This window comes from Neophocaena asiaeorientalis, unplaced genomic scaffold (genome assembly GCF_003031525.2).
Source record: "Neophocaena asiaeorientalis asiaeorientalis breed wild unplaced genomic scaffold, Neophocaena_asiaeorientalis_V1.1 scaffold59, whole genome shotgun sequence".
Taxonomy (NCBI): Eukaryota; Metazoa; Chordata; class Mammalia; order Artiodactyla; family Phocoenidae; genus Neophocaena; species Neophocaena asiaeorientalis.
In genome coordinates this window covers 1,801,031-1,827,870 of record NW_020174268.1, presented here as the reverse complement: position 1 = coordinate 1,827,870, position 26,840 = coordinate 1,801,031, and the positions used below count along the sequence as shown (strand labels likewise).

At 37.6% G+C, this 26,840-nt stretch overlaps 2 protein-coding genes across 3 annotated transcripts in view; one reads left to right on the top strand and one right to left on the bottom strand.

Annotated features, from left to right (window-relative positions):
- Positions 1-10,182: 10,182 nt before the first annotated feature.
- On the bottom strand, positions 10,183-22,560 carry LACC1 (laccase domain containing 1). Of its 2 annotated transcripts, XM_024755554.1 has the most exons (8): positions 22,134-22,560; positions 21,416-21,452; positions 20,352-20,957; positions 19,554-19,732; positions 18,294-18,459; positions 15,275-15,500; positions 13,968-14,128; positions 10,183-12,939 (listed from the first exon to the last, which is right to left on the bottom strand). In XM_024755554.1, the coding sequence occupies exons 3-7, from the start codon at positions 20,899-20,901 to the stop codon at positions 13,969-13,971; spliced, it is 1,281 nt and encodes a 426-aa protein (XP_024611322.1). In that variant the 5' UTR covers positions 20,902-20,957; positions 21,416-21,452; positions 22,134-22,560; the 3' UTR covers positions 10,183-12,939; position 13,968. The 2 variants fall into 2 exon arrangements, with proteins under 2 accessions (XP_024611322.1, XP_024611321.1); XM_024755553.1 differs by lacking the exon at positions 21,416-21,452.
- Positions 22,561-22,851: 291 nt separating this feature from the next.
- CCDC122 (coiled-coil domain containing 122) overlaps positions 22,852-26,840 on the top strand; it is a 34,198-nt gene continuing 30,209 nt past the window's right edge. Inside the window, exon 1 of the mRNA XM_024755555.1 lies at positions 22,852-22,881. The gene's annotated coding sequence lies outside the window, so the exon portion shown is untranslated. The remainder of the gene's footprint in view (positions 22,882-26,840) is intronic.

The following is a 26,840-nucleotide window of genomic DNA, read 5'->3' as shown; positions in this document are numbered from 1 at the left end:
ACACTTCTTACAGATCCCTGAGCTAAGGCCCCCTGGAGAGAAGGGGGTTGACACACAAGGTCCCTGACCCTCACCTCACCTCAGAGCATCAGGAGTCAGAGCTTGACTTGACTTAAAGGAGAAGCCAAAGGAATTATCTCAGAAGAAATGTGACCTCGCCACTTATCCCTGGAGCCTCTACTGTACTTCTTGCTCTGGTGGTAAAAAGTCCTTGTGAAAAATGTGTAATAGAAAAGATGTATTCTTTTTTTAATAGGTTATTACATAAAATTCATTCATTTATAAAGATTTATCAGATGGCTACTATGCAGGAGGCACGATTATATATCCACCTTACATTATGGATTTTTCAGTACCATGCGTTTATCTATCCACAGTTCTTGAAAATATGCTAGAAGAATATCTCAATATCTCAAAAGACTGCATGTATACCTCACAGGAAAATGGGACTCTTACCCAAAATGGAAAGTAAGGTGACTAGGGAATCCTAAAACTTAGCAAAAGCTTTTAGGACTAAGGTCAGAAAAGCTGGGACGAAGTGAGAGAGTGGCATGGACATATATACACTGCCAAATGTAAAATAGCTAGTGGGAAGCAGCCGCATAGCACAGGGAGATCAGCTCGGTGCTTTGTGACCACCTAGAGGGGTGGGATGGCAAAGGTGGGAGGGAGACGCAAGAGGGAGGAGATATGGGGATATGTGTATATGTACAGTTGATTCACTTTGTTATAAAGCAGAAACTAACACACCATTGTAAAGCAATTATACTGCAGTAAAGATGTTAAAAAAATAATAAATAAAAATAAAAAAATTTTAAAAAAGAAAAGCTAAAATTCAGAATGAGATGGAAATGGGAAAAAGTCAGGACGGGAATGAAAAAAAAACCTTGGAAACCACACAACTAGAAATTTTCATTATACCTTAGAAAAATGATCACAAAGTGAAGAGGAGCTGGATATAGGAAGGCAGAAATATGAGTCACACCACCTAGCAGCCTCTCTCTGTGGCAGAGTCGAAAGACTAATCAAGATAGGCCATGGTCCTCCATCTCCCTTGGACACGTTGAGGTTATTTCCAATTTGATTCCTTTCCTAAGGCGCTCTCCTCACTCAATGTCTGACTTTCAGACACTGTTCATTCTTCAGAGCTTTGCTGCAGTTCCAGCCTCTTCTCAGCACAGCTCTCTCTGTCCAAAATGAAAGCCACTTTCTGGATGCACCACGAGCCCTTACACCAACACAGTTTACCACTAAGCGGCTCTTCACTGGGTGTTGAGTTCTTCGTCTGGATTAGTCTGCAGAGTCCTAACTAGCAGGACTCATACCTTAAACCTTTTAATAATTTATGAACTTACTTATGAGAAAAGTCTTACAAGAGATAAAAAATTAAATCATCTTAAATTTATATATTTAATGACTTGTGTTTATTAAAAAGAATAATACTGTAGGAAGTGAACCTGTCTTGGAAAGTTTGGAATATGTGTTCCACAAGACCCATTCACTTAACTCCTAAAATATTTTTGACTGCATATTGATTAGATTGATGTGTGGTAGTAGGAGATGTTTCTTTACGGAGACTTTTCATTCTAACCTGTGTGTTAATAATGTATGAAGTTGATTAGTGCAAATAATCAGATAATATGTCCCGAAGTAGACTCGAGACATTCATTACCACCACCACCTAAAAACTGCTCAGCCTCCTGTATCCTCTATCCTGCTTAATGACATCACCACTCACCCAGTGACCTAAATCAGGATACCAGTGGTTACCCAGCACTCCTCTTACTCTCATATTTGATTCCTCATCAAATTCTGTTGAATCTCTCCGATTCAACCCTGCGTCTCCTTCAGACAGCTTCTTCCTTGGTTCGGGCCTTAGTTTCTCCACCCAGGCTCTATGGTCATTTCCTAACTGGTTACCTTATATCTGGTCTCACCTCTCTCCAATCCATGCCAGATACAGCTGCAGATGATCTTTCTAAAATGCAAATGTTTGTGTCATCCCCCTTTCTAAATATTAAAATGACTTTTAATGTCTAAAGCATAAAGTCCTAACTTTTTTGCATGTCATTCAAAGGGCCTCATAATCTGATCCCTGCCTTTCTTTTTCATACCAACTTTAAGCATTTGCCTACACACATCGTACCTTCTACCTATGCTAAAATTGTCAGACTTTGAAATACCATGCCATTTCATCTCACCATGTAAAACCATCTTTAACTCTGTATCCATTTACACTGTTTGAGTTAACTTCAGTCCTAACCCAGGGGCCAATTTCTTTCTTGACCATCTCTACAAGGCTGATACTTTTGTCAGCACTGTGCCTAGTAAATGCTTTCAATGTATTTGTTCATACACCCATTTTACCAACTAGATATCCTCTACCCTCAGAAGGGTAGGGAGGAACACAGCAGTATGTGGAGAGAGTATGTAGTTTGGGACTTCATATATTACCAGTCACCATAATGACTACTCCAATGTTTGCTGAACATGGGTGAGTCAGTGATGAAAGAGTTTAAAGGAGGAATTTCAGGGAAAGAGAACATCAGGAGCAAAGGCTCAGAAGCAGCAGTGAAATTGCAGGAGGCTGAGACCAGACCAGGGTGTTTTTACCCTGACACTTCTAAATTGGAGATATTTATGAAGGGGTTATAGGTAAAGGAAGAAGCCAGTTTGAACAAGCAGTGACTCAATAAGTAAAACATGAAATGAAACAAAAATAACTCAAAGATTTCTGCCTGGGAGGCTGGAAGATTGGCTGCACCTTCGCAGAACATGATAAACCTGGATTACACATTCAGACCAGTTCTCACCATCTGAATTTGAAAAAATGTCTAAGAGGAAAAACTGAATGGTTACCTACAAATTACTTACGAATATCCTTGCCAGTCTGAGGGTTTACGCCACCTGGTGGCAGTATACCCAATTTTAGATTCTATTTAAAGTGGTATAAACTCTCCAAATTTGTAGGTACCTGCAAATCCTAGCACAGTGTCAGGTATGAAGCAGTTACTCAGGCATTTTTTGTTGAACAAATGAATGAGCTAAATGTATAAATCAATTATTAAATGAGGCAAAGCTCTGTGGTGAAAAGAGCTCTGACCTGAAGGTCGAAGGTCAAGGGAGTAGGCATCCAGTTCCATAGTATTAACTGCGGGGTGACCTAGGAAAGTCACCAGATCTCTGGGTCTCAGTGTTGGTGTATGTAGAATCTCTAAGTAGGGCCAGAAGAGAAGCTACATATCAGTACTAAAAGTACAGGAAGATTCATTGGGATGACTGAATTTTGTTTTGTATTGTTTATAATTGAAATATTTAGTTGATTTACAATATTTTAGTTTCAAGTGTACACCATAGTGATTCAAAATTTTTACAGATTATACTCCATTTAAAGTTATTATAAAATATTGACTATATTCCCTGTTGTACAATATAACCTGTAGCTTATTTATTTTATACATAGTAGTTTGTACCTCTTAATCCCCTACCCCTATCTTGCCCCTCCCCCCTTCCCTCTCCCCACCAGTAACCACTAGTTTGTTCTCTTTATCTGTGAGTCTGTCTCTTTTGTTATATTCATTCATTCACTTTATTTTTTAGATTCTACATATGACTGATATCGTATGATATTTGTCTTTGCCTTACTTCACTTAGTATGATAATCTCTAAATCCACCTATATTGCTGCTAATGACATTATTTCATTCTTTTTATGGCTGAGTAGTATTCCATTGTATATATGCACCACATCTCCTTTATCCATTCATGGATAAAGTATTCCATTGTATATATGTACCACATCTCCTTTATCCATTCATGGATGGACATTTAGGTTGCTTCCATATCTTGGCTATTGTGAATAGTGCTGCTATGGACACTGGGGTGCATGTATGTTTTCAAATTAGTGTTTTTGTTTCCTTTGGATATAAATAAATTATTGAATAAATAATAAAGGGAGGAGAGTAGATAAATCTGTGCAGAAAATTTTCAAATTATTTATGTAGATACTCTCCCTTCACAGAGATGGAACATAATTCCCTACTAAGTATAGCTGTGTACACACCACCAAAGAATATAAAGCATGGAAAGGAGGAATGAAAGAGTGACTTTATCATGGAGAAACCTGACAAACACTACCTCAGCAAGGTGATCAATGGTGCTAAGTCATGCTGATTAGTACTTACCCTTGACATGACTTCACCTCTGCAGTCTTCTTCCCCAATATCCATAATTCAAGTCTATTCAATAGAAACACATCAGAGAAATCCCAGTTGAGGGGCTTTCTACAAAATACCTAACGAGTATTCCTCAAAGCTGCTGAGGTCATGAAAAAATAAGGAAAGCTTGAGAAACTGTCACACCTAAGAGGAGCTTAAGGAGATATGATGGCTAAATGTAATGTGGTGTCCTGGATAGGATCCTGGAACAGAAAAAAGGACTCGAAAACAAAGGCAATCTGAATAAGGTATGAACTTCAGTTAACAATATTGTATCAATATTGGTTCATTAATTGCAACAAATGTACCAAACTAATGTAAGATGTTAGTAATAGGGAAAAGTGGGGTTTTTACAATTTTACAATTCTCTGTAAGTCTAAAAACTATGCTAAAATAAAGATTGTTTTTAAAAAAAGAAAGCACGAGCCAAACCTCCCATCACACTCAGCACCATGTGGAGATTCAAGGAAACGTCAAAATATTATTAAGTACCTTTTGGAAAATTAGACAGCCAAGGATATGTGAAAGAAAAAGGAGGTTTTCAATCCAGGAAAGAGAAAGATAAAATATGGTTTAGGCACAGTTAGATATAAGTTTTTCTTTTGAAAAAAGTATAGTTCATTAAAATACATAGAAAAAATAGAAAATATAGAAAAATACAGAAAAGCAGAAAGGGGAAACAAAAGTTTTCATAATCTCACCATCTAATGCAACTACTATTACTACTATTTTATTTTCAATTTTTAAAAAATATATAAAGTTTTGTGGGTTTTCTCATGTTGTAATCACACTTGATATACAATTTAATTTGGAAGTTTTTCCCTCTCTTAACTTGAAGATAAATCTTACACAGAGCTAGTTAATTAGTATTATTCTGCATTTTGGACAATTAAGTCAAGTGAAAGGGAACTACAGGACTTCCCAAGACTAAATGAATCTCCTGAATCTGCTCTCCTTATCTAGGATGTAGTACAGAACCAGAGAGCATGTATACTATGTTATATAGGAGCTTAATGATGTGTCTCTTGATTTCACTGTGAAGGAGATGTGGTATTTAAGAAACAAAATGGAAAAGGGGAAAAATTCACTGTCAGGCAAGAGCCACAGAAATGAGAGGTGGGGAACTAAGAGTGTTGGGGTCAGAAAATAGTTTAGGGGAATATAGAAGGGGCATGTGTGTGTTTAAGGAGTGAGGTATGAATAATTATAAAATGGCATGGATTGAGAAGAGCACGAGAGATCATCTATTTTGCAAATGTGTGGCCTGTGAACATATTGGGAGAAGAATGTGGTTAAGAGTAAATGGTAGGAAGTATTAACATTATTAAAATCTCTGTAGGTAGGAGCTTGAATTCAGGCAATATTGTTTCTTAAGATCTGATACAATGACAATTTTCCAAATAAAAGTTTGATGCCTTAATTTCAGTTAGTCTGAGGGAACTAGAAACAGTAAACATTCTTGAGTACACATTGCCACCCAGTGGATGAATGTACATGATGCACAAATCATATGCAAAGGAAAAGACAAAGGAAGACTGTGAGAGGTTATCACCGTGATGCTAGTGTTAAAACTTTATGTTCAGTGATATCATATGTGATCCAAACCTGAATCACACCACTCATTCAGAAAGCCAGACTAGATTTTAATACACATTTTTCAAAGTATTCTGATAAATATTATGAAAGGCTTTCAGCAATGAAAGAAAAATATTGAGTGTTACCACCACATTAGATACTAAAGTTTCATTAACGCTAATAAAACTTATGTTCATGAATTTCCAATAGGACAAGTAGGAGATACTTAACTCGTCATATGGCAGAAAGAGGGCTGCCAAGGCAGAGATTCGAGATTCCAGTCTTGACTCCCCAGGGTGCTAAAAGCTTTGACATGAAATCAGAGATGAATTACATCTTTGGCATAATAATTTTGAGTCTCCCTTCATCTGAAGGCAAATAAAAAATATGAGATTAGGGATACACAGAGACAATGGGTGAAGTTGGGTCATTTAAATACGTATTGAGGCCATGTTTATATAGGGATTTCCTAGTGGTTCAACTTGGAGGGGCATAGCAATATTCTCTTGGAGTAACTCTTCTGGTATTCTACAGACAAGTCTAAATTTATATACTGTCTTTCCTAAAAAGAAAAATAAAATTTATGCAATTGGCATGACATTGAATGTCTAAGGAAAACTAGTCTGGGGCTTTGGTTTTTGCTATGTTTATGCAGTATCCTAAATAGAGGTTTATCCATTCACTTTTGAACACCTCTCAATAGGGAACCCACGAACTAATGTGCTTCTCCTTTGTTGGATCTGGGATTTATCGATTTAATCCTACTTATGGGCTAATAAATTAGTCTATCACCAGTATTGGCAGAAGATGTGAGATGACTGAGTTAGAGACAAAAGATTTCATTATTCATAGTTAACAAGTAGGATAAACATCTTATCTTAGTTCCCTTCCCTCCAAGTCCCATGGGGGCACCAAAGAGGGGCTCAGGTGTATTGTATGCACACAGTAGGTTTTTGTCCTAGGTTAAGAACACTGAGCTTGGGGAATTCACTTTTATAATAAGTGGTAAGCAAGTCTGCCTTTTCTCCAAAATGGTATCTTAACCTATCCCTCAAGATTGCTTGCTGCAAACACAACCCTGATAAATGTCCTGGAAAAAAGAGCAAACAGGGCCTTGCTGGAGTACTTAAGGCCCATGGCAGATAGCCTTTCTCAACACTCATACTAATCCAAAATCAGTCTTCCTATAATTTCCACTAATTTGTTCTATTTTTTTCTATTCCGTCGGCATTCTGTACTTCAAATATCTATGTTGTGTTGTTTAAATTCCACTGAGACTTCTTTTCTCCAAGCGAATCATTTCTAGTCCCTTTGACCCATCCCTCCCATAATCTGGCTTTGGGCCCCCTCACCATTAGTATTGCTTTTCTCTGAACTTGTTTAAGGGGTACTTCCCAAAATGTACTACAATACCCCAAGTATGGTCTAATCAATTTAGAACAGAATAGAAACATTGCTTTGCTCATTCTAGAAGTATATTTCTATATGGCAACCTGGGATCCCATGAGGTTTTTTGGCAGTCCCATTAATTCTCATTGAAAAACACTAACTTTTACCATAAACTGCTATTAAGCCATACACTTTTATTCTATTCTAGACTATTCTTATGCCAGAGGATGGAAGTTCCATGTAGTTTTTCATTAAAGGAATCATCATACCAACCAGATTCCACTTAATATAATAGAAAATGTAAAAGTAAGCTTCTTATTTTAGGATAGTTATTTAGCAGAAAAGTGTGGCTCCTTATTGTTTCCTATTTTGTGAATTATAGACCTCCTGTGTTAATATAAATGGCATATAATTCTCATATTCTTCATTCAAACAAGAATCCAACGGTCAGATATGTTTGCTTTCTCCTCTCCACTCCCCACACCATGCATATAAAAGAATGAGTTGACAATGTTCATCTTCTGCTTTAATAAAGAAAATTGAAATGTGTACATACTTTTTCTAAACAAAAATGTTACTTTAAATATTACTAGCAGTGCAAGAAGTTTAAATTTTTAAAAATTATGGCTAAATTTCAAACATTCACGAAAGTAGAGAAAACAGTACAATGAACCCCCAGAAAACCATCGCTCGGGTTTAACAATTCAAGATTTTGCCATGTTTGCATCATATCCTTATTACTATCATTATTATTGAAACATTTGGTAGCAACTGGCAGGTAACACATCAGTTTACTCCTACACAGTTCAATACAGATCAACATAGATATTTTTTACAGAACTTCAATATCATTAACCTCTAGAAAAACTAATGATAATTCCTGGCATCATTTAATACCTAGATCATATTCCAATTTTTCCCAATTGTCTCAAAAATATGTTCTATAGTTTATTTCTTCTCACTGGAATCCAAACTAGGCCCACTCATTTCATGGGACTGTTAGGTCTAATAAATTTATTTTAATCCAGAACAGTCCCCCTCCTATCTTTTCTTTGGTAAAATGATATAGCCACTTTTTTATTTAAAAAAATTTTTATTGAAGTATAGTTGACATATTGGTTTCAGCTGTATCTCCCACACTTTTTAAAATTCTTGACCAGTTTCAAAAAGTGGATCACTTTTTTACCATCCCAAATTTGTGGTATCCTTTAACTTAATCCTCCCTCCCCCATATTTCTTACACATTGATAATTAGCTCTAGAGCTTGATTAGATTCAGGCTAAAACAAGTACTTAAGGAAAGTGAAATAATAGGGAAGCACTGGTAAGATGTAAACTGTAGCAATGTATGATGCAAAAATAAATAAGAAGAAAATAAAGGAAAATAAAAATTCAAAACTCAATTGTCACCATGAACAGTTCTATTTTCTACAGATGTTTCTCATGGAATGAGAGTACCCTTTTTGTTGTTGTTAGAAAGGAATGTGGTATTTTGAGCTACTGAATCTGCTAGAAATTTTAATTGTTTAATAAGATACAGTAACTGGACACCCCAGTCTTTTGAGAACTACATAAAAGAAAAAGCCTGCTCCAGATACAGAAAGGACATAGCTCACCTCAGGCAATTGGCACAGACATAGGGAGCGTGATGTAAGCATTCTTTCTCTACGAAGAAAATGCGTCTACGGAGAGTATGAGAAGTTTGTCTCCACACAACTGACATGTGATCATTGTGAGTCCAAACCAAATGCATTAACCCGGAAAAAGCAGTACTGGCAGATTTCTTTTTTCCTTCATTAAGCAATGACCTCACACAGAACAATGCATTACTTACAGCAGTTGCCTCATCTTTGAAATCACAAGTAAAGTTTAAAAACACTGCCTACAATGGAAATGGACGTGCTCTGGACCAGAGCTCCCATAAACACATACAGTGAGCATAAGGACCATGCTTCCATTCTTTACTGCCCGATTTACAAAATTTTTATAGAGGGAAATCTATGGTTCCACTGCATCCAATGTATTTTGTGTGACTTTACATTAGCTGGGGCAAAGAGGCTATGCACCATACATGGCACATACTTCTTGTTTACCATTTAGCACACACACACAGATCCATGTCTAAGATTGGTGGCACTCTCTAAGAGTTCACATAAAAGGATGGATACATCGGAAGTACAACTTTAGGACAACTGAGTGAAAACAAATCCTACTTTGAGATATAAAATGAGTTCATATGTCACTGTCCTCTTATTTCCAGCTTCTGAATCCATGGGTATCATTTATGTTTTTGTCACGTGACACAGAATAAGCTTCTTTGAATCCCTCCCACCCCCCAATCTATTTACAGAAGAGCAGTTACTGGAGATTCTGTAGAAGTGAGACCCAGGTAGGTGAGGATTCCTAAATGTTTTTACCTACTTGAACTATAAGTTGCATCTAAAGTAAGAGCTATATATGTGTTTTGTACAAATAAATACAGAGATTAAGATTGGTTCAACTTTATGCCAAGAAACAGAGCAGAGCTACTTGTAGAAATACTACCTCCTAGTGGAAAGACCATGTTTTCCTTTGCTTTATAAAGCAATGGAGTGTAGCATATTTAATCACTATGCTACTCTTCAGAATTTAAAATTACAATTAGATAAATTTTAGTTTGCTAATTAGCACCTCTAAAAAATCATGTCATGAACTCTGATTTACAAACTTAATTCATCGTCTTACTAAAACGACAACTTATATTTTCTATGTGCAGTTAGTAGTAGTGCTTAGATTGAAAACAGAACAAAACTTATTAAAAGTTATCATTGTAGTTACACCCTGAAAGTCCCAGAAACCTATATACAAATGCTTAAAAATGAGAGAGATCTTGTAGAGGCAATAAGATATGACTATTTAACAACCAACATTGTTTTTGAGTTACTGAATCAATACTTTTCACTCAGTAAAACAGCAAGGAGACAACTTTTCATTCTATGCTTTGACACAGATAATGCAAAATCATAGATAATCGAACATAATTTTTATTTGGTTTTGGAGTATTTTGATACATAAAGTAAAACATGGCTGCCTAACACTCTGCATTCAACAAAATAATATACAGTGAAGAACTGGAAAATTATCCATCTTTCTCAATGGAATTATTTCTTAATCTTATTGTTATCATGAAACAAGAGTATTTTACATGAGTTTGATTGCATGAGTTTGTCCTATGATTTGTATTTAATGCCTTCCCTAAATTGGAAGAAATGAGGTATTATATATGTTTCACACTGAGCTATGAGTTACATAAAAGAATTAAACAACCTTACAACACATATCACAGTATTAAAATTGTTGCTTTATTGAATGTCACTTTCACTGGATATTAAATATCTTAAGGGCCATAACTATAATTTTTAACCTACCCTAGCACCTCAACAAAATTTTGACTGAGTGGATGAATACGTGATATTAACAAAAAGTTGCAAAAATTTAATTTAGATAGCTCTGATGAACTGTAAAATCTGAAATGATATTTGGAGTCACAAGATGTGGGTTCAAATCTTACTTTATCACAAATTATGTGATTTTAGCCTCTACCTGAACGAGGCTCAGTTTTCTCATCTGAATAAAAGGAATAGCACCTGACATATACTTCAGGGTACCTGTAGAGGTAAAATGAGGTAATGGACTTGAAAGTCCTTTATAAGTACCAAACAAATGTAATTTTCTGCATATTCAGGTAAGAAATACATGTATGAAATAAGAAATCTTTTTAAGGTACAATGTGACAATTCACATTAAAAGTATGTACCATACATACCATTTTTCCCAAGTGAAAACAGCCTAACTCCTCTCTTCAGCCTACAAATACTTAAGACTACTCATCCCCCCTCCCAAATACACACACACACACACACACACACCATGCTTCAAAATACAGCCCTCGGTGCTTTATTTTCTCCAATAAATACTAGCGAAGAAGGGTTGACACTGGTGCATCCTCGTCCTCAAGCAACTGAAATCTGATTCCTCCACCATGACCTATAGAACAGCTTCAACATGGTTAATCCATTGGTTTCTTCTCATTTTATCTCTGAAGATTTCTTTTTTTTTTTTTTTTAACTTACTTACTTATTTATTTTTGTATTTTGGCCACGCTGAACAGCATGCAGGATGCTGACCAGGGATCAAATCTGGGCCTCCATAGTGAAAGCACCAAATCCTAACCACTAGGCCACAAGGGAACTCCCTGAAGATTTCTTTTCCTCTCATATCTATGCTGGCTTCTTTCTCCAAAATAACTATACATTTTTTTCTTCTAGGATCAATCTTTTTGACTGGTTCAGCTTCTGGCTCTCCAAATGCAAGTGTGGCATGACGTTTCATCCTTGGACCTCCCTTCTTCTCACTCTATGTTTCTATGGAGATGATCCAGCCTATTCCAGCAGACTCGGGCATTGCCTCTGCATAGCCAACTCCCAAATTGCTGTCTTTTTCGCAACTCCCTCCCAGGTTCTTGGTCTCTATTTCTAATTGTTGACCACATAATTTCCATCTGGATGTACTTCAGTCTGTGTGTCAATCTCATCATCCCTCTCCCTTGCCCCAAACCTCCTCCCCATCTTTGCTGCCACTCTAGGTAGTCAGCCAAGCAGAGACTGTGGAGGCATCAGGGACTTCTCCACTCTTCCTCATCTCTTACCTCCATGATCTAGGAACAGGATCTGCAGATTCCATCTCTGAAATGTCTCGCTAATTCATCTACTCTTGCCTCTGTTTTAATTTCCACTGCATTCAGGTTTCATTATTTCTTTTTAAAAGTATCGTGACTGCCTCTTAACTAATCTCTCTGCTTTAGTCTCTCACAAGTTAAATCCATCCTGTTAAATATAATGCCAAGGACATAAAAACACTCTCCTACTTTCTATGCCTACTCTTTGCCTGGAAAATAAACTCCAAACTCTCTGACACAGCATTCAAAACCTGAACTAATCTGTTTCTAACCTGTTTTTCCAGTAACTCCTGCCCACACCTTTCTCTTTGCAGAACATGTTATACACGCACAGCTTCATGCCCTAGTTTATGGTATTCCCTCTACCTGTTATGGTTGTTCTTTATTTGTCAAAAGCCTATACATCATCTTTCGGGTGCATGTGGTAAGTCATTTTCTCTGTAATACCTTCTCTATTCTGCCTTTCACATAGAATTAATCCTCCCTTCTCCTGTACTCTTTGGCTATTAAAATTAAAATGTTAGAAGTGTTTATCTCTTCCACTGCATTAGACTCAAAGGGAAAAAGTATTACTCATCTTGATTTCACCTATGATTCACACAGCACTTGACAAATAGAGGTTACCCAATAAATACTAAACTGAATAGACCTACTCCTGATTTACATAACAAATACAGAGTACAAACTTTAAGAATAATCCTTATCTGTGTAACATATAAACTATTGGGTTGGCCAAAAAGTTCATTTGGGTTTAAGTAAAAATAAAAGACACATTTTTCATTTTCACCAAGAACATTATTGAACAACGTATTCATTAACTGAGCAAATCTTTTGGCCAACCCAATACATCATATTAATTTTGTGTCAGTTATTGTTAGAATCAATGAAATCATTTGGCTTTGGATAATAATGAAAATATATCTGAAAGATGAATTATTCATTATAATCCTTTTGGTTTTAAGTATGTCAAACAGCTAAATTTCTCTCTTACAGTTGGTTTGGAAGGAAGCAGGAAATAGTTATGCAAAAATCCAGTCAAGTATCTGTAAAAATACATAGAAATCAAATATGAGGAGGCCATTAGTAGTGCTATTAAAATATCAATGTAAGAATCACTAAATCTATCAAAGCCTTTTGTATATTAAAGAGTTAAAGACATTGTAAAGCCTAAAAACAGTATTAATTCAATTAAAAGTAACCTTAAAGAAAATCAGGTATATGCTAAAGGGTCAGTGCCAAATCACTGTCACAAAATATTTTTTGTATAACTAAAAAAAAAAATCCATCTCTAAGAAATACTAATTTAATGAAATTACACTAAATCTTGCTCTATGATTATAGCTCAAGTGTCAGCAAACTATACCCTGTGGACCAAATCTTTATCTTGTAAATAAAGTTTTACTGAAGCTGGACATACTCATTCCTTCCTGCTCCTGTCTGCTTTTGCTCTACAAAAGCAGAGTTGAATAGCTGAGCAGAGACTACATGTTGCACAAAGCCTAAAATATGTACTATCTAGCCCTTTAAAGAAAACTGACCAACTCCTACTATAGATAATCAGCTGGAAATTTGTAAATTGGTTGTAAAACCAGGCTGGTATGTTACATACGATAATACATACGTATTATCATTATAGAATTTCGAATTTTTATGTAAAGATTTCTTCTCAAAAATTAAAAGAATTTAAAAAAGAAAAATATAAAGATGTTATGATAGAAAATATACAGATGTCAAAAAAAAGAAAATATACAGATGTCAAGTACATAGGAGAGTTAAATGGCATACATGATTTTTTAATGAAAAAATTATTTTATTTTTATACTTTTATATATACTTATAATATATTCTTCATTAACTAGGAAAAGAAGTAGCTGCTCTTTATATTAGAGTATGTCACAGAAAATTAACTGTCCTACTACTATTGCTTCACTAAAAAGTAGAGAATTAATTCTTCCTATAGGAATAAATAAGTAAAGTTAAATATAATTAATTATTTTTTAAAATGAGGGGAGGGAAAGGTGCAAAGAGGGAGGAGAAGGGAGAGGGAGCAGGGAGAGAGAAGCTACTATACCTCATTCTCTAATTGATATGAAGCCAATCTGTGTACCAAAGTTAAGGCCGTCTCGGACATGGGAGAAAAACTTGTCAGGATGACAGGAGGTACAGAGGTTGAGATCTTGGTTCTGGTCCTGAATATTCTGTGGTAGAATTCCTCCCTGTTCTAGAAGAATCCTTAGATAAAGATTTTTCAAAAGACAGAAAGTTTACTTTACCAACAGCCAAAGCAATATGGAAAAAGTATGGATATTGGTGTAAAAGAATTCTGGGAAAGATCTGCTTGGAACAATGCAAATTGTTATTCAGTTACAGAACAAGGACAAGTCAGGAAATGGTAGATTTCACCACCATTAATCATCTAAGTTCATATGTGAACTGCATAACCTCCATATTGTCCTGCAGACATGATCTGAGTATAGGATTCTATAAGCAAAATCAAGTAATTATTTAAGAAGAAACTTTTATAAGCAAAATCAAGTACTAATTTAAGAAGAATCTTGAAGACAAGATTCAATTGATTCAGACAGAGCGTGCTTTGTAGTCATCTGGCTCTCCCACCTCCTTTCCTTCTATTAACCAGATTTTTCACAGAAAACTTGCTTCTCCTTAAAACACTTCATGGTATGAAATATGACTATAAATTAGTGACACTTATTTCACAGGTCACATTTAAGAATCAATTTCAATCCTTTCTACTTATGTACTAAATGAGGCAGAATCTGGGTAAGGTTTTGCTGACTGGAAAAGAAACACGATTCAAATCAGACATCAATTTTCCTTTGTAGAAATGACAAATAATTTGTATTATCTATTAATAGCAAAATTTCATAAATTCAAAAATGCAAGGGACCATAAAAAACTTGAAAGTATCTATGTGTTTATATTATCTAGTATTTTTGCTGAAAAATATATTCCTCCAGTTAATTAGAGAATAAAAATAATTTAAAAATATCAGTTTCCTGATAGTTTATTATATTTAGGAGAATTTAGCTGAGGAATGTCTGTGAAGTGCCATTCTTTTCTATAAAAAGTGCCAACTTTTCTATATGAAGTTTAAGTACATCTCTTAAAATTAAATGCCAGCTGTTTCTTCCTTCACTTTTAAATCAATAAGAGATACCAGATCAAAAGACTGCTGTTATTCAAACTTAAATGAGAAAAGATTTCATATTTAAAATTAGTTTTTGTGTAAGTGTATATGTCAGCTACTTAAATACCTGCCACCTGAATTTTTCTTGGAGTTACTAATTGTTTTCTAAAATTATCTTCATTTTAGAAGCAATAATCTAACTTGCAGTTCTGGACTGAAATCAAGCATACCTCGTGGCTTTACGGATGTCAACATAGGGATTTGGTGAGCCAAAGAGCCGTACACATCCGGGATCAAGATTATGAAATGCCTTTGCTGATTCCCTTGGAAGAGTAAAACAGCAAGGTCCTACTGAAGGCCCCAGTACAACAATAATGTCTTCCAAACTACAGCCGTATTCTGCTATCATAGCATTCACTGTAGCCATAGCAACACCTAACAAAGTACCTCTCCAACCTAGTAAATAAGAAGAAAAAGAGATAAGCAAAGTTAAAACATAAGAAAATTTCATCATAATTTATATCTAAGTTAAAAATGAACAGAGTCAGTTTATGTATTTTCGAAGTCCAGAAATAGTAAATGAATCACAAAATTAATTAAGCCAAATAATCAACTAATTAATTAAAATACTGGGTTTTAAATGAGGTATATTATACAAAGCACCTGACACAGAAGAGACATTTAATGGGAGGTCCCTTCCACTTCCTTTTTAAAATGTTCTATACTTTGTTTCCACTGGAATTATATCTTCTTAGTCTTCTCTCCTTCACTTTTTATGCACACTTTTAAAAATCGTGGGAAAAAACACATAACATAAAATTTACCATTTTAACTGTTTACAACTGTACTCTTCAGTAACGTTAAGTCTATTCACATTGTTGTGCAACCAATCTCCAGAACTTCCTCATGTTGCAAACTAAAACTCTATGCCCATTAAACAAGAACTTGGCCTTTCCACCTTCCCCAGCCTCTGGCAACCACCCGTCTTCTTTCTGTTCCTATGAATTTGACTACGCTAGGTACCTCCTATAAGTGGAACCACATAGTATTTGTCTTTTTGTGACTGGCTTATTTCACTTAGCATAATATTCTCAAGATTCATTCAATGTTGTAGCATGGGTCAGGATTTCCTTCCTTTTTAAGGCTGGATAATATTCCATTGTATGAATTTTGCTTATCCATTCAATCGTGGATAGACACTTGGGTTACTTTCACCTCTTAGCTATTGTGAATAATTCTGCTATGAGGATGGGTGTGCAAATATCCTGCCAACATCCTGCTTTCAATTCTTCTGGATATATATTCAGAAGTGGAATTGCCGGGTAATATGATAATTCTATTTAAAAATTTTTGAGGAACCATAATACTGTTTTCTATAGGAGCTGCACCATTTTATACTCCCACCAATCGTGCATTATGGTTTCCATTTCTCTTCACCAACACTTTTTTTTATAATATTATCCATCCTAATGGGTGTGAGGTGATATCCTGTGGTTTTGATTTGCTTTTCCCAAATTATTAGTGATGTTGGGCATCTTTTCACGTGCTTGTTGGACATTTGCATATCATCTTTGGAGAATGTTCTATTGAAGTCCTTTACCCATTTTTCAATGTTCTATTGAAGTCCTTTACCCATTTTTCAATCAAGTTGGTTTTTGTTGTTGTTGTTGAACTGTAGGTGTTCTTTATATATTCTGAATATTAACTCCTTAGTACATATATGAATTGCAAATATTTACTCTCAATCGGTTGGGTTGACTTTTCACTTTGTTTACTGTGTCCTTTGATGCACAGAAGTTTTGACAAAATCCAATTTATCTATTTTTACTTCTGTTGCTTGTGCTTTTGGCATCATATCTAAGAAACCATTGCTTAATCCAAGATCACAAGGATTTATGATTACACTTTCTTCTATGAGTTTTAGCCCTTACATTTAGATCTTTGATCCATTTTGAGTTAATTTTTATATATGACATAAGGGTCTAACATTATTTTTTTGCATATGACTATCCAGTTTTCCCAGTACCATTTGTTAAAGAAACTGTCCTTTCCCCATTGTATAGTCTAGGTACCTTGTGAAAAATCATTTGACCATATATACAAGGGTTTATTTCTGGGATGTCTATTCTATTCCATTGCTCTATACATCTGTCTTTATACTAGCACCATACATACTGTTCTGATTACTGTAGCTTTATAACAAGTTTTGAAATCGAGACGTGTGAGACATCTAACTTTGTTCCTTTTCAAGACTTTCTTTTATCTTTGATATTTTTGAATTTAATGTTTCAAAACCCAGGAAGTAGCAAATAATATTCCCGTTTTATATCCAGGAACTAAAACTCAAATTTTAAGTAACTTTTGACAATGTCACTGACTTCTAGTCATTCATTACTTTAGCTAGATCAAAAGAAAAATGCACCACTTTCTTATTTATCTATAGTCTAAAATGCAAAGTAATCGTTGATTTACAAGCAGAAGAAAATCTAAAAGATCATTCTTCATTTTACATAGACTCATAACCACTGGATAGTCTAAACAGTATTTTTTAAAAAAATCACCAGAAAACAAAATTCCATTAACACAACACAGAACCTAAAAATTCTTTGTTCTTATCTTTAGAGAATAGTTAAAGCCACTAGACTACAGCATATTAAACTAAATGCGGTTTTCCAAACATATCTTGCTTTTTCTTACCTCCACACCTTTACACATGCTGCTGCATTTTCATAAACACCTTCTGTGACCCAACATGTCTCAACTTCCTATTCCCTATTACCTGGACTTCAAGGGTTCTGAACTAGAGGCAGTACAACTCCCTGGGAGTGTTTTGAAAAGCATGGAGGCTTTTTTTTTTTTTTTTTGGTTCTTACAACTCTGAGTGCTACTGGCATGAAGAATTTCAAAAAGCCAAGTAAACTTGGTCTGCAGTTAGTGTAAGACTATCTTGCCCCAAATATTAATAGCACCCCTGCTGAGAAACACTGGCATCTAACCAAATCCTATAAATCTCCCAGGAATCAGCCTAAGTACTGCTTTCTTTGGGAATTATACTCTGATTCATATAATTTGACTTAGGGACTCCTTTTATCTGCTCCTGTCCTAAGAGTCTGCTATCTCTTCCCTATCTTTACACTTATCACCATGGGTAGTAATTAACTATTTGTAATATCCATCAGAAAGAAATTATAACTTTTCCTGTACCAAAAAAATTGGTAAAATCCTAGATGTTTAATTAAGTACACTTACCAGAGTGAGCAACCCCACATGCTTTTCTGACAGGATCGGCAAAAACTATCGGTATACAGTCAGCACCAAGAGCCGCTATTGTGACTCCTCTTTGATTTGTGGTGATTCCATCGTAAGATTCAGGCTCCTTCCTTCCCATAATCCAGACGTCATTGGCATGATCAGTCTAATACCAAAGATGTGAGAAAAAAATGTTTTGAAGATAGAGTTTCTCATACCATAAGCTTTTCTTAAAGTATGCATCTTGTACAAAATTATATAACCAGTTTAAGGTTACAAGCATTCATTAAATATATCAGGTCCATATATGATAAAATAACAAACTTACTTATTTAACTTTATGATATGATAATCTCTGCATATTTTCCTCAAAGGAAAGCAGACTTTTACATTTAACAAACATTTAAAAAAATTCAAAATAGTCCATCCATCATGAATACCTCCCACTAGAGATGGGTAAATCTCTAATTGCAGTACTTTCCACAAAGTACTAATTTACTGAAAGAAATTAAATTTCCAAATCAATGATATTTTTACTTTTCCTGGAGTCAAGTAACGCTAGAATTCTGTAAGAAACAATTATCTCATCAGTTGTACCCGAGTTCCTCCTAGTGTTGATTAATAATGGCTCTTCTCTCTCACCAACCAGGAACCTTCCTTCTAAATCAAAAAGGGCAGTGGTACTATACTCTGAGAATTCACTGTACTTTTAGATGTGAGGAGCTCCAGATGAAATATATATATATATCGTCATAGAATTGATCTTTAGGTTATGGTATACAGCTCTAAGAAAAAAATCACAAACATTATCCTAAATCTTAGATAAAACACTAGATGCAAAAGTTAAATAACTTATTTAAAGTCCACGTAGTCATTAGCAGAGTCAAGAATATACTTTAGGGACTTCCCCAGTGGCGCCACGGTTAGGAATCCACTTACCAATGCAGAAGACACGGGTTTGATCCCTGGTCCGGGAAGATCCCACACGCCACGGAGCAACTAAGCCCATGCGCCACAACTACTGAGCCTGCAAGCCACAACTACTGAGCCACGCACCACAACTATAGAAGCCTGCACGCCTACAGCCTGTGCTCCGCAACAAGAGAAGCCACCACAATGAGAAGCCCACGCACCGCAAGGAAGAGTAGCCCTTGCTCGTCGCAACTAGAGAAAGCCCGCATGCAGCAACGAAGACCCAACACAGCAATAAATAAATAAGAATATACTTTACATCTTCCAAAATAGGAAACAAAATTGTACCTTTATTCGGTAAAATTTCTTCACGTTAAATCCTGCTGCATTCCCCAGCCTACGCAGATTTTCTTGAACAACAGCCTTGGGATCTCTCCGTTTGGAACTACTGAAGAGATTGAATGAGCTAAGAGTTGGTATGTAAGATATCCCACCTGTTCTTGTAGTAAATCCATGTATGAAAATATCTGTTGAAGATAAACAATGAAGATTAAAAACATGACACACAAAAGACTATAAGCATTACAAACCCAGTCTCTCATTAAGATTTTCCCTAATCACCTCATCCTGCATTAGTTTATCTGCCTTCTAATTTCTACAGCTCTTTATACCTCCACCTATTCTTATTCTCCACCTATTCTTCTTATAATGCTTTGAGTTTGTTTTACCTTTTCTGTGGGATTATTGCTCTTCAAAGGGTATCTTTTGTCCCATTTGTCTTTGTTATCCCAATAGCATATAGCTCACAGTAAACTTCATTCTTCTGTGAAAGCACCAATGAGTTAAGGTTTCAGAATTTCTGAGTAGGAAATGCTTACGGTCATAAATCTCATTTAAAAGGAAGGCTGGGGGATTTGTCTTAAAGCTGAATTTGCAATAAAGAGAAATTATTTACTTAGGGTGGCTATCCCTTGACACCCCTGACACTACAAGGCAATGCATGACACTCCCATGTTGTAACTGATGCTAATGAACACATAAATTCACAACAGTCTACAAAAGAAAGAAGCAAAAAGAGGTGAACAACCTGTAAAGAAAGACTGGTTTTTCACATCCAGTAAAATCAACAGATAGTGTTTAACGTACCTGGGATCAAAGGAGATGTGATAATGGTTAATTCTCCTTTCAGTGTTGGCAAACTTCTCAAATATGTTTCTATTTCATTCTGGATTGCCTCTAGTTCTTGAGCTGTGATTATGTTTATTTCAGTAGGCTGTTTCAAAAGACCTCCCCTCAAAGTCATCTGTAAATCTTCAAACTCAAAATTGTAAACATCAGTGAAGAGTTGACCAATAAAGGCCTTCATTAATGTCTTCCGGTGCACAGGCACAATTACCTTAATGCTGCTCAAATTTTTTTCATCAATTTTTTGTTTAATGGTATACAATGAGGCAGCCATGCTGGGATTGCTAACAGTCTCAAATTCTCTCAGGAAAGCAGATAATCCATTGCTTGTTTCTAATTCACAATTATCATGGTCACAGCTGATGTTACTGCAACACATTATGCAAAGGAACTTGGCCTTGGCACCATGGTGGTTTCGGACAGCATTCAATGCCATTAGTAATGTCTGATGACAGTTTTTCTGAGAGTTTAATTTCAAACCAAAGAGATCTATCAACACTGCTTCTGCCATCCTTCAACACTGTATAAAGTTCTTCAAAGAAGGTTTTTGTGCCCCCCCAAAATCACCTGTAAAGAAAAATTAGCCTAAGTAAGAATACAAAGTTATATCAATCTCCTTATAGTTACAACAGAAACTTGTGGATGGGTAAAAAGAATTGCATTGACTTAAAAATGTAACCAAAATAGTGAATCTAGACTCCTCCCAGAAAAGCTAGTGCACTATTTGTCAGAACCAGGACAATGAAAAGCAAAGCCATCTCTTAATTCATTTTGTGAAAGTACTTTACATCTTTCCAGCAGAGCAACAGTTTTTGTTTTGTTTTATTTTCAGGTAGCAATTTTTTAAAAATATCTTTATTGGAGTATAATTGCTTTACAATGGTGCAGGTAGCAAACTTTAAGCAGGGAATTACTTGTTGACTTAGACAAAGTCCTGTATTTTAATTACAGGGTGTCAACTTATTGATATATCATTAATCCGGATATCACTGGTTTGCTAATTTACATCACTTCATATGAAATACCTGGGTCTCGAGTTCAACAGGTTAAAAGGAGCTGCACCTAAAAATTAAAAATTTTTAAATTCTTAATTGCTTTTTTTTTCCTTCAGAAAAATTGCATTTTGTTATTGTTGTTTTTCAGAAGCAGACTCACAGATACAGAGGACAAACTAGTGGTTACCAGCGGGGAGAGGGAAGGAGGGAGGGGCAAGATAGAGGTCGGAGATTAAGAGGTACAAACTACTATGTATAAAATAAATAAGCTACAAGGATATATTGTACAGCACAGAGAATATAGCCAATATTTGATAATAACTTTAAACGGCATAAAATCTATAAAAATATTGACTCACTATGTTGTACACCTGAAACTAATATTGTAAATCAACTATACTTCAATTTTTTTAAAATGCGTTTTTAAGGAGATAAAAGCAGACTCCAGGACTCACGCAGGGCTCAGGTATGGCAATTATCTCATAAGCAACGGCAATTTGGATCAGGTGTGCGTCCCACCTGCTCTCCTCTTCACTCCCCGCGCACAGATCTTCTCCCCCCAGCCTCTGCCCTCCCCCACCCCAGGCTGCCGGTCTCTCTTTGGTGACCCCTTCGGTGACCCCCTGTGCCCCGGATGGTTTTCTCCTGCCGCCACTCCTAACCCCCTCGCTCTGCACCGTGAAAAGCCCCACGACGCCTCTGCCACCCGCCCGGTCCGCGCTCGTTCCGGTGGGGCGCCGATCCTCACCTGCCGTACTCCTCCCGCCCCTTCGAGATTTTCCGACGGCCGGACGCACACCCGAGGCCGTTCTCCGTCCTCGTCCGTCGCGCGTCGCCTTCCGCTGCACACTCGGTGGGCGGCGAGCTCTGAGGCGTCTGCCGCCCCCAAGTCCTCCGCCTGAACGAGACCAGGAGGCCGCGAGCGTGTCCCCGGGCGCTGGGCGGGCGGCGCCCGTCCCGCCTCACCCGCCTGACCGCGGACTGCCGGAGCCCCCGCCCGGCAGCCCCCTGACAGCCGCGGAGGCCGGGCCGGGGGGCTGGGTGCGGGGAAGCGGGAGCGACCCGGGGAGCGACCCTCGGGTCGGACGCGCCAGACCGCGGGGAACCGTCAGCAGTTCCGGGTCAGGAGGGCGCCAGCCCGCGCCCGGCGCCAGGAGGAGGAACGGGAACCGAAGCAGCCGACCGACCGAGTGACCGGAGCCAGGCGGGTCCGCGGGCCGGTGGCTGGGCGGGGTGGGCGGGGCGCGAGGGAACGGGGCGGGCCTCCTGACTGGGCGCCCGGCCGAGCGGCCTCGGGTCGATGACCTCCTCCCCCTGCGCGGGGGCGAGGAAGCCCTTTCCCGGCGTCCGCGCTCCCAGTCGTGCCTCAACGAGTCGCCGGCCCGGCAGCGCGGTCGGGACACTCGGTTTCCTCCCCAGAGCCCAGGCCTGAGAACCTCCTCGCGTTAGCACTTGGCACTCTGTCCCATCCAAGTTCAAGTAACGTGCCTCCTGAGGTAGACTTTTTAAATTTTTTTTAGCGTTTTTGCTTTAGTTGTTTCCAGAAACGAGTTGGCTGAACCCCTCCTTTGCCTTTTTGCTGATCCTGCCTAACTTGCTGACTAAACTTTACAGCTCCTGCACGTGTGTGGATAAACGGAGGTCCTAGGTGCCCTTTGAAAACTACGCGCCAGGAGTAGAAAATTAGAAGGCACTGACCCTTAGAGTTGTGACAAAGATGTAAATTAGCATCCTTTCTCTGCCCTGAAAGAGCATAGCATTCATTTATTTAAAAATATTGAACAGCTCCTACGTATATGGAAGGCAGACGCTCTGGCCAAGGGGAAATATCTCCAACCTTCAAAGAGTAGGAGAAAGGATGCTTCCTGTGGAACTGGTTATGACAGAAGGAGGGGGTCCGTTTCTTCTGACAGTCGCTCAGACGATAAGTGCTGAAGAACCTGTCCCTGAGAGAAAGAATCTCAGCCATCTGGGAGTTTAGAAGAGCACCTGAAGTGGGCAGGTGCTGCTATTCTATGGCATCCCCAGCCCAGAATAGGAACCCACTGTTCAGTGTCTGGCAGATGTTTCTGTCAAAAATTGTACTTTCATCATTTTTGCTGGACATTTATTAAGAGCACTGAGTGCTGTGTGGTGCACCTGATGCGCTCGGCTCTGAGCTTGCTTTATGTTCAATATTACTGTAAGCAAAATAGAGGTCTTTAGTTACAAAGCTGGGTGAAAACATTTATCTCTTTTTATAGACAATGGTGGGAATTCATTTTCTGTCGTGCAACGGTAACAGTAAAAAAGGTAAAAAAAGAAATATTTCAGAATAGGGAAGCTGTCAGGGAAGAGAAAGTTTGCTGTTATATTGTATTTATATACCATTTCCTTTCATCATCTGGTACTGGGCTGCGGCCTCATCTCCTAGCACTCTCTTACCTCATCCCCATTCCCCCCACTCCAGTGGCTCTCAATCCTGGCTACACCTCAGAACTACAAGTAGAACTTTAAAAAAATATAAATCCAGGGAGCTTCCCCCTCCACCACCTCCAGATAAACATTTGAATCAGAAACTCGGGAAGTCACATCTCACGGGGAGTCAAGTCTCGGCCTGTTTTGCTTTGCTTTTTGTTTTGTTTTAATCTCTACAGATGATTCAGATGCGTAATTAGATTTGAAAAAACAACTTCCCTATTCCCAAGCCACTCAAACTAAAGGCTGTTCCTTGGAACACCATATGATTTCATCCTTAGCATAAGCTATCCCTTCTGCTTAGAACACTCTTCTCTTTGTATGCTTTTTTTTAGCTGTTACTTGTTCAAGCCCCTTCAAGCTCAAACATCACCTTGAATCCCCATCCCCTTGCTAAGCAGAATTAACTGCTTTTAGCATTTTGTTTGTATAGGAGAAGCTCTCTCATAGATGCAATCTGTATCCATAACCAAGCAGTACATTGAAAAAGTCAATTAAACATTAAATTGTATACCTCATAAAGATGAACATGGTAGTATATAAATTATATCTAAATAAAACTGTTTCAAAGGAAAGTCAGTCAAACCAGAGAGTTATGAAAAAGTATACCATAATACCTTAAACATTTTTTAACCTAAAACAACTATATGCTTGTTTGCCAATCTGTTGAGAAGGTCCAAGGCCTTTTCTTTGTACATGGCCTCCTGATTAGAGTTCTGCATCATATCTCTTCTATAAACTACACTTCTCAACCGTCAGCTAAGCTTTCCCAAGATTCGGTTCCCTTAAGAGGAAAATAACCTAGAGGCACTTGTGAAGCTGAGTGCAGATTTCTTCTTTATAATCATTTATAGTTATCTCACACATTCAAACAACTCACCTTAATTGGGTCTTTCCAAAATATTAAACATAGCTTTTAAAGAAACAGCAAACTTTATTTCCACACTATTTCATTGGTTTACATAATATTTAATTAAATTATGAAAGCACAGTGACAAGTACAACTGGCATAAACAGGTTCAGGAACAAACACAAGTGACATTGTCAGCTGTACAGTTCCACTGGTAGGAGCAGAAGTGGGCAGACTCACTGGAGACTAGCTTTGTAACCCTTTAGCATCCAGCATGCGCATTCAGCGTGATGTGGGAATTAGCAGCTTATGATTTAAAAGGAAACAAAATGAGTCAATTGGTTAGAGGTTAAGTGTAAGTAGACTAAGAGAACACCTACTGTTCCTCTACATTTTCATTATTTGACTTTGCATCTATTTCCCCCATAGAGACTTAGAGCATTTTGGGGGCAGAGAGAGTGCCTGGCTGTTGAGGGGAACCTTTGGGAAAATCCCCAGGCATTCTTAATCACCATGTAAATTCTTATCATGAGAACAATTAGAATAAAATTGGGAGCACTTGTCTTTAAACCATTCACACTAGGGTTTATGAGTCCTTCCAGAAAAGGACATGTAACATGCAAATTTCCTTGTTAAAAGATTATGTTAGTTTCCTAAGTTTTCCATAACAAATGACCACAGACTGGATGGCTTAAAACAACAAAAATGTGTTGTGTTATAGTTATGGAGGCAGAAGTCTTAAATCAAGGTGTGTCAGGACCGTGCTCCCTTCAAAGCTTTCCTTACCTCTTCCAGCTTATGTTGGCTCCATGTGTTCCTTGTGTTGGGGTGTATGACTTGGGGCTCTATGCCTGTGTCCTCACATGGTCTACTTTCCTGTGTGTCTGAGTCTCAAATCTCCCTGTACCTTTCTCACATAAAGACACTTGAGTGGAAGTAAAGAAAAGGCCAATCATAGAGTAAGCAAAGGCTATTTATTCAGAGCTTGCTGGAATAAGGGAGTCAGCCGCATTACTTGTGTTTTGGCAGAGACTCAAAGGCAGGCAGAGGGGTGGGAAAGCTTATAGTGGAAAAAAGGGAAATCTTCAAGTATGCCCTGATTGCAGGCTGTTGGCCTGGGGAAGCTGTAGGTGGGCTCACTAGAAGTTGCGCATCCTGTGTGATTGGTTAGGGGTGCATATTTGGCTTTCTCTTGTTGGTCCTAAGTTGGAAGTAGGGACAAAAACTAGGGAAGCTGTTATTTATTAATCAAGCACTGGCCATTTTGGGGCCATTTGTTACAGGGGTTAGTGTTTGGCTCCTGAATTGTTATTAGAGATAGTGGTCTGACTTCAGATGGCAGGCTAGCTGGTTACTGTAGATGATGGATGGTTTCCTGGGTTGGTTGCTGCAGGTTGTGGGTCAGAGTCCTGTTTTTATCTATGGCCTAGTCACTGTTTGTTTGCATGCTCAGCGTCTCACCTGTCACTGAATTTAGGGCCCACCCTAAATCCAGGATGATCTCGTCTCGAGGTCTTTAACTTAATTACACCTGCAAACATCCTTTTTCCAAATAAGCTCATATTCACAGTTTCTGGGGGTGAGGACACAGACATCTGTCTGAGGGACCACAATTCAACCTGCTACGAGCTCCTTTTGGTTTAGAACTCATGTTTACTTGTTTACAGAGTAAAAATAAAAGACTTTTCCCCTTACTGTCCTGAATGAGACAAGCAGGGAGGTTATGACTGGATTTCACCAAAGACCTATAATTTCTTTTTCAAACAGTTGCCTGGGCATCCCTTAAAACTTAGATTTGAGCTGCAGACCAACCCTTGTATGTCTACACCCCAAAACGAGATGTTTTTGTAGTCCAGTACTGTCTGTACGTTCAGAGAAATCCCACCTTCAGCTTAAAGCTATCAATGAGTAATATCTGAATGTTCTCTAACTTGCCTTTGAAAGAAAGTTAAGGAACAGTACCAATCCTCTGGTTTCTTTCCGTTTTCAGCATCCTGAAACTTTAATCTCATTACCTAGCCAGGGAAGAGAAAAGTCCCTAGTTTCAGCAGATTCTAAGACTCTGGTATATAATAGGTATGCAATACATTTTTAATGATTCAATTAATTTATTCTTTTTGGATGACTCTGATGATGTAACTTCTCTTG

Coding starts and splice junctions, on each gene's coding strand:
- LACC1 (XM_024755554.1), bottom strand. CDS start 20,901: ATGGCAGAAGCAGTGTTGATAGATCTCTTTGGTTTGAAATTAAACTCT. Junction 19,733..20,351: donor CACATCTCCTTTGATCCCAG/GTACGTTAAACA, acceptor TATCTTCAACAG/ATATTTTCATACATGGATTT. Junction 14,129..15,274: donor GACATCCGTAAAGCCACGAG/GTATGCTTGATT, acceptor TCTTTATCTAAG/GATTCTTCTAGAACAGGGAG.